This window comes from Pectinophora gossypiella, chromosome 23, assembly GCF_024362695.1.
Source record: "Pectinophora gossypiella chromosome 23, ilPecGoss1.1, whole genome shotgun sequence".
Classification (NCBI taxonomy): Eukaryota; Metazoa; Arthropoda; class Insecta; order Lepidoptera; family Gelechiidae; genus Pectinophora; species Pectinophora gossypiella.
This window is the reverse complement of record NC_065426.1, coordinates 1,124,577-1,133,142: the sequence shown is the minus strand read 5'-3', so window position 1 is coordinate 1,133,142 and position 8,566 is coordinate 1,124,577. Positions and strand designations below refer to the sequence as shown.

At 39.2% G+C, this 8,566-nt stretch overlaps 1 protein-coding gene across 1 annotated transcript; it reads left to right on the top strand.

Moving 5' to 3' along the window:
• Positions 1-2,803: 2,803 nt before the first annotated feature.
• On the top strand, positions 2,804-3,651 carry LOC126377408 (uncharacterized). Its single transcript, XM_050025143.1, has one exon. The coding sequence runs from the start codon at positions 2,874-2,876 to the stop codon at positions 3,528-3,530; it is 657 nt and encodes a 218-aa protein (XP_049881100.1). The 5' UTR covers positions 2,804-2,873; the 3' UTR covers positions 3,531-3,651.
• Positions 3,652-8,566: the final 4,915 nt, after the last annotated feature.

Here is an 8,566-nt window from a genome sequence, read left to right as displayed (position 1 = left end):
GCCCTATATTTCCCTAAAAAAAGTAGCATGGAAAATGCTGCACCGACAAGAGCGTGGCTCTTAAATTGATGATGATGCTTTTGCGACGGAAAATTCCACTTGATATCAACTCAGAATCATGGTCTGAATCATCCCTTAAAGTTTTCGTTACGATGTCACTAACACCATGTATATAATACACCTCTGCTTACCCCTTTGGGGATATAAGCGTGATGCTATGTTATGTGCTTCGTGTCACGCTGGACTCCAATTAGGCTTAATTTTTTTATTTGTATTCCTTTGTCGTCGCCATGTGGTGTGACAGATTGCCATTCCGACGCTGTGGTGAAGAAACGCTGGAGATTATCAAATAGACATGCCTTGTCAGTTGTCATGTTTAAGTCCAGTTAATAGGACAGCAGCGTATTGTCAATCATCATCATCAGCATTAAAATACATAATAACGGGTTCTTACCGCGTTTAAATGGGGATATGAGACTCCCGATATTTCGACACTGTTGCAAGTGCCAAGATCACGGGACATCATCATCATCGTCATAGCGGGGATCGGGGGTCATCCCGTGATCATGGCACTTGCAACAGTGTCGAAATATCGGGAGTCTCATATCCCCATTTAAACGCGGTAAGAACCCGTTATTATGTGTTTTAATTATGATAATAACCGCGTAAACTTAAAACAATCATCATCAGCACATTAACGTCCCCACTGCTGGGGCACGGGCCTTCCCTATGGATGGATAGGGAGATCGGGCCTTAAACCATCACGCGGGCCCAGTGCGGATTGATGGTTATTAACGACTGCTAATGCAGCCGGGACCAACGGCTTAACGTGCCTTCCGTAGCACGGAGGAGCTCGAGAAGAAAACTTTTTTTTTGTGGTCACCCATCCTATGACCGGCCTTTGCGAAAGTTGCTTAACTTCAACAATCGCAGACCGAGCGCGTTTACCGCTGCACCACCGAGCTCCTCAGTATTGTCAATAACAGAGCACAAATCTTGGAAACCACGTGATAATAATACAGTAGTTTCGAACTAGTCAAATCAGTTATTTTTTACTAAACGTCAAAACGCGAAATTACTATGGAATTTGTTGAAATTACTATTTTTTTTTTATAGAATAAAGAAAACGTTTTTTGTCACCTTTAGATAGAAAGAAAGAAAGAAAGAAAGAAAATATTTATTTCCATATTGGACGCCACATTTACAAACTTACATTACAGAAATAAAAAAAAAATAGAAAAAAAAAACAAAGACAAAAAGACAAATACAGACATTAAATACACAATGCAGGCGCCCAAAATAAAAAAAGGATCTCCCTCAGCATAATGCCGTGACACGTGCTTAGCACGGGCCGCGGCCCTGGTATTATGGGAGACCTATCGAACGTGAGCCACGGACACACCAAACTCAATTACGTACCTACTTATATACAATAAAGAAAACATACTATGATACTTACATACATAGATTATTATAGATATATATTCCTATCAAAAATATATATGCAAAATGAATAAATAAAACTTACTTATAATAACAAAACTACTAATGAAAAGAATACATTATAATAGGTAAATTATGGAGACGTGTAGATCTTCTTTTAAGAATCAGAATTTCATAATTTATCTTTGACCTAGGAACCCACCCAATTATTTCTAATCCAGACATGAAGTCGAACTCACAAATTGGAAATCAGGGGTTTGGAGCCCGAGAAATTTTAGAAGCCACGATTTGTAGCTGGCGAGGAGTGGTTGGGTACAATACACCTCTGCCTACCCTTTCGAGATACAGGCGCGATGCGTTGGTGGTATAACGGTTAACCTGGTCCAATGGTTGAGCTTTAGGCACCACCCAGAGGTTCTGGGTTCGATTACCGTTGGGGACACGTCTAGCAAAAAATACCTCTGCTAGACTGCTTCTATTGTTTTTGCTGCTTGTATTGTTTTTGGTCGACGATTTCCCTCAATCAGCGCTTATCGCTACCGACCCACTAGGGTCGATTAATTTATTCAATTATTTTCCTCTCAGACGACGCCCTGAGCCGAGGTTCGCGACCAACTGGGCACTCTCAGGCCTGTTGTCTTAAACGGTGTACCGGTTGAGAGCTTTCAGCGCTCCGCATTTGTCCGGCCAAGTGGTTAATGCCACCTGCGGTAAATCTACAATAAGTCACGTCAAAAAACAAATGTTTTTTTTTTATTTTGTAATTAAATGACACGTTGCTGCCCACAACCTTTTTCTAAGTCGCGATTCGTGCGCGTTTTTACATTACAATACGCATTCTAATATAAAATATGGCGAGCGATCGCGATCTGCATACAAACGTCATTAATGTGAGTTCACGCATCATTTGTTCCGCGCTGATAGACAATAGCTGGTGCGGGGGCGCAGACTTCCGACTATGCGATTAGGCGCTGCGACTTTTTTTTACCTTGGTTGTGACATTAAACCAATGAACAGCACAGCGAGCAATGCGCAGTGAAGCAGCGCTCCAAGCAAAACATATCAAAATAATGGCTTACAAAAAAGTATTTTAAAGAGGTTTTGATTGGGAAAGTATGGTCCAATTATGATAAAACTTCAGAAAATTATACACGAATACAACAATAAATACATATTATAATAGATTTACTCTAAGGCTAAGTATTACATAATTACAGTAAAAAAAGTAAAACGTGTACGAAAATAAACCAATTACATAGCAATTATAAAACGATTTCGCTGGAAGTCGCCCGTCTGTCGCCGCGACCAATCGCAATAACAATCGGTGATTACGCCGATTGGTTTTTAAATATTATCGTAGTTTTTCCTCGTCGTTAGTGTTAGTGGCGACTTGCCTCTCGCCACTCGCGAGAAATGGTGGCAAAAGCAAAATGTGGTGGCGCTTCTTAACCTTCTGCGTCCTTGTCTCGCTCGTCCTCTTCGTAGTTCTCAGCTGCATCCACGGGAGGCCCGTCATCCACCTCTTCTTCCACCGCTGCTGCGAGGACGACATCGAAAATGACCAAGTCATCTTCGAAAACTTCGGAAACAATTTCCTCAGGGAACGTCTTGTCGGCGCCGACATAGTCGTAGATGACAACGACAGTTTCGTCTCCGAATTCGAAGTGGAAGAAGTTATTAAACGCATGCGCGATAAACTAAATGTCCACGATCCAAAATCGAGAGTGGATTTGGAAGTGTTACATACGAACAATACTGGTGACAATGATAATAGGAACTCTAATGTTAGTAGTGAAAAAGTGAAAGGATTGCAAACAGAATCGGACTTAGAAGTGACTGAAGACAACTTTAATGACGTTTCTAGTGAATCGCGTGAGGTGATTAAAGAAGGAAAATTGTCATCGAACAATGACGTTTTAAGTGAATTGAACTCTGATGAGAGTGTTGAAGCTACTACAGAGAATAACAAAGCAAAAACTAATTTACCTGTAAAGATAATACAGCTAAAAAACGATTTTAACAAAACTGATATGATTTCTACTGTGGATAGTGTGTCAGTGGATATCAAAAAGAGTGAAATTAAATAAATATAAACTCAAAAAATGAACGGACTGATAGGAAAAGACTTAAAAATATATTATAATTAATATAACAGATATCATATTTGTATTAATTAAGAAAAAAACCGAATGAATGAATGGTATTATTCATACTTTTTGTTTTATTTAAATTAACCATTATTTAAATTTATCTGCTAGACTGCAAATAATATAGCGTTAAAGGCTCTCACCCAGTATAAAATTGAGACAACAGGCCTTCGGGTGCCCCGTTGGCCAAGAATATGTGCGTGAAAAATGTAAGGATTACTGCAGCTTCCGAATACATCCTGCTTAGGTACGGTACTGAAAAATATCACCACCCGAAAGACGTAATATAAGAAACTGACGACCTTCTTCTATCGTGTAGGTTGTGAGGTGGAATACCAACCTCATCAACTCTGGTGTCAGGGTTACTATCGAGCCGCCACAGCCCCTGACATGACTCAGGTGACGACTACGTACTTACATCAGCAATCATCATCAGCCTTCCGAAGCACAGATCGTCTTACTATCGGACAATCAGGTGATCGGCCTGTAATGTCCTAACAGAACTAGGGATCACAAAGTGATTTATGTGATATGTCCCCACCGGGATTCGAACCTGGGACCTCCGGATCATGAGCCCAACGCTCTACCAGCGGACCACGGAGGCCTTTGTTGATGCAGCTTCAGAATACATCCAGCTTTGGGACGAAGATACTGACAACCTGATTACTCAACTTATAATGACCCTGCCGTCGCTTATTCTACCGACCCCGCCGGCGTGATCGACGATTTCCCTCATTCAGCGCTTATCGCTATCGACCCACTAAGGTCGATTAATTCTTTCAAATATTTTTCCTCTCAGACGACGCCCTGAGCCGAGGTTCGCGCCCAACTGGGCAAATCGGCCTCACACGACGCCCTAAGTCGAGGTCTATGCCCAATTCAACTTGATATTAACTCAGGATCTTCCCCCTCAGTATTCTATACGGTGTCACTAACACCATGTATTTAATGAAGCGTAATAAATAGTTTTAATATACATAAACACCTCATACGTTTCAAAGTCATACAAGGCGAATACCAGACGTGGAATAAATTAAGTATATTTACACAGATTAATATATACACAGGTGGCAGTACACACAAGCTAATTGATCGTCTACAGGCTAGAGGATTACAATACATAACACCTTCACGCTCATTTGCTTAACAGGTTAAAAACCTGCAAAACTTCATTTTAAACTGGACCCAAAGGAGAGCTTACTTACAATACATGGCAAACTTACAATACAAGGAATAAAAATAAAATTGCGATTCAAAATTCTAGATTACGTAAATTAAATTCATCTTTTTTGGGGTTATGTATACGTTTTTACAATAAAATACCAGATAATATTTTAAATTTGTCAGAGAATGAATTTAAAGCTCACGTGAAGCTTACTTTATGTAAAAAAGCTTATTATAAGATTAATGATCACCTAAATGATAAAAATGTCTGGTATTGAATGTGTTCCTCTAGTTATTAAATAACTTGTAATGTACTTACCCTCATTAAGTTTATCCATGATAATACCGTTGAATAAATGATTCTGATTCAGATAATTGGTACTTTCATCATCGCTCTTATCGGTGTAGCATTCTCCATGAGGCTTTTTTAGAGAAAAATAGAGCAGTGGTTTTCCTCTTCCCTTCCGCCTCGCAGTACTCTGTCTGATGCGAGTGGGCTAGTGCCCAGAGTAGTCAAAATACAAAATACTTTATTTGTAGAAAACCAATGCACTATTATAGGTGATTGGAGCCTCCTTTTAATCGTAACGCCTGTATCAGGAGACACCGCTCTTCCCGAGAAAACACACTATACGTAGGTAACAAATGCGTGAAAAAAATATAGGTGATTGTGTGTGTGTGTGTGTGTGCTTGAAAAAATCCTACCCTTTTATTCTATTATTTTTAAGAAGTAAAAGAAGTTTAAAGAGTAGTCTATTTAAAAGCCGTGCTAGCACTCCTGTCCTCCGCCTCTGAATAGTACTGACAGTTACTGCTGCCCTCTGTCAGCCCCCTTCCGTCCTGCATTGCTGTACCGTTGACACCCATCTCCGCCTCTGCATCCGTTGAGGTCTTCAACCGTATTCGACATGTGTCATTTGCCGTTCGTTTCAATTAGTGCTTTACCACTTAGAAAATGTAATTTAAGTACATCATTTTAGGACCAAATCACCAAATCTTCTCTAAGAGCAAGCTCGGTGAAGTATGGGTACAGTCATGAGCATTAAAATGTACCCACTTTAGGACTCTGTCGCACTAACATATTTGACATTTAGTGAGACTTACAGTTCAATTTGTCAAAAGGTGAATGTGACATGGTACCAAAATGTATACATATTAATGCTCGTGACCGTACAGTCATGAGCAATATAATGTACCCACTTTAGGACTCTGTTGCACTAACATATTTGACATTTAGTAAGACTTACAGTTCAATTTGTCAAAAAAGTTAATAAAACATGTACCCAAAAAGTATACATATTAATGCTCGTGACCTTACCTAGTTGGATGTAGCTCTCACAATGGCTTATGTTATGTTATGTTTACCCCTTAATTTTTCATTCGGTGTTAAGTGACCAAGTACTATAAATCATAATGCCTGATCACCCGATTGTCTGAAAGTAAGATGACTTCTGATGTAAACTAAGTACTTTATTTTATTAGTAAATATTATTATGTATTCATTTACTTAAGTTGTATTTGTGGGAGACACGCCTTCTGTGCCTCACTTAGCAGGGTCCACAGAATACCAGCGTCGTGGCTCGCGCCGCGGCTTATGCTGAGTGAGACCCTTTTATAAAGGACACCACCACCATCGTTGACCAGTCCATACACACAATTATTTGTATTTCTCGTGTATGTTGTCTTTAAATTTTTTTTATTATGTGTTTGATTGTAAGTTATGTGTTACTCCGTGTTTTATATTATATATTTGTTATTTATTTTATATTTGTTACTGTGGTGTCCCTTTATAATAAACGTTTCTTTCTTTCTTTCTTTCTGATGTAACTCAGGGGCCTTTAGCAGCTCAATAATAACCCTGACACCAGGGTTGATGAGGTTGGTCATCGGCAGCATCGGCATCAAGGGCAGTCGATTGTTTCCCCTCACTGTGCACTGTCGATATTATCGATAACGGTATCGACAGGCAGCAACACTACTGTTAGGTGTTTCAACGTGACTAGCTTAATTATTAATAATAAATTGATGACAGTGTTGTCACTATTTATTGATTTTATATTTGATTCTTTATATATTTGATTTGATTGTTAATTATAAATTTAGTTTGTACTAAAGTTAAAATATTATCGGAATTCATACTGGGCGTTCATTCCTAATATCAAATCAAATCAAATATATACGTACTTTTTAATATGTATTAACTTGGCACCCATTTGGATCTAACTTCTTTTGTCGTTGAAGTCAACAACCAAGGCATAGGCATAACATAATATTGAACTTGGCTCTCATTTCTCATATATATTAGAAAAGAGTGATTCGAAGTTCACTGGGTATAATCAGATTTGAATAAAAAAAAACTTAGTACAACATCAGCGCTCAAAAAGTGGGACGTAAAGTCACTGTTAATGTAGCGACGTTGACAGTACTTTACCTCAGTGCGCGATTAGGCGCAGAACTGGCAACACAGGGAATTGCGTGGTAAAAACTTAGAAAAATAGAAGCTCAAAGCGAAAAAAGAAGAATAAGAACATCATATTGCTAATAAGTAATGACATTGTGCATAATATTATCATAGTATAAACATTTTAATTTTCGCAGTAAAACCCACCAAAATTATTATTTTAGTTAAAAATACACGAAAACAAGTACTCCCGGTCAATCCGAGTCGCAGAATAATCCGACCGCGTTACGAAGCACCACGCGCTAATATACGTAATAAGACGATTCGTACTTTCTTAATTTGACACGATTTTGTTGAATGTATATACCGCTGTGTACGAATGTATAGCTAAATAAGCGCCAAGTTTTCGCCGCATTTTTGTATCAAGCGTTATATCTACGGTAGTGGTAAATCAATGATAATAAGTAAGTATAATGACTTTGTGTACTCGTATAGTGCGTGATGCAATCTAGCATAATCTCGTGTCTACTCTGAATACTGATCGCCTGTCAATACGTTCTAGATAATTCCTAGTTCATCTATTATTTCCATACATTAACTATTATTATATACCTTATAATAACTTCGTATTATGAAACAACTTGAAGAGCTCGGTTATGCAGCGGTTAACGCGCTCAAAAAAAAAGATTTCATCCCGAGCTATTGCTTTCTTAGATGAATTGCTTCGATGTGGCCATTTTAACCCCCCTGTACTACGATCATTATTTGTAGGCTCGTATGCTGATTGACGGAATACCGTGGGAATACCATGGTAAAACCACGATCACACCATCAACAATTAGTGCCAAACCAGACCAGAGCATTTACTTTTTTATTTAATATCAAGTGGAATTTTCCATCGCGAAGAATAAAGAGTACCGGAGAGTTACCAGTTACCATACTATGTGTAGTCATCATCATCATCACCAGCCCATTAACGTCCCCACTGCTGGGGCACGGGCCTTCCCTATGGATGGATAGGGTGATCGGGCCTTAAACCACCACGCGGGCCCAGTGCGGATTGGTGGTTATTAACGACTGCTAATGCAGCCGGGACCAACGGCTTAACGTGCCTTCCGAAGCACGGAGGAGCTCGAGATGAAAACTTTTTTTTGTGGTCACCCATCCTATGACCGGTCTTTGCGAAAGTTGCTTAACTTCAACAATCGCAGACCGAGCGCGTTTACCGCTGCGCCACCGAGCTCCTCAATGCGTACTATTAATCATAAATATTAATCTTTTCAATGACTGCACATTACGAGCAGACACGAACATAACAACATACATAACATAAACAGCCTATATACGTCCCACTGCTGGGCACAGGCCTCCCCTCAAACACGAACATTGAATAAAAATAAAAACAAAAACA

Excerpts from the sequence above, each read along its gene's own strand:
- LOC126377408 (XM_050025143.1), top strand. The coding sequence starts at position 2,874 with ATGTGGTGGCGCTTCTTAACCTTCTGCGTCCTTGTCTCGCTCGTCCTC.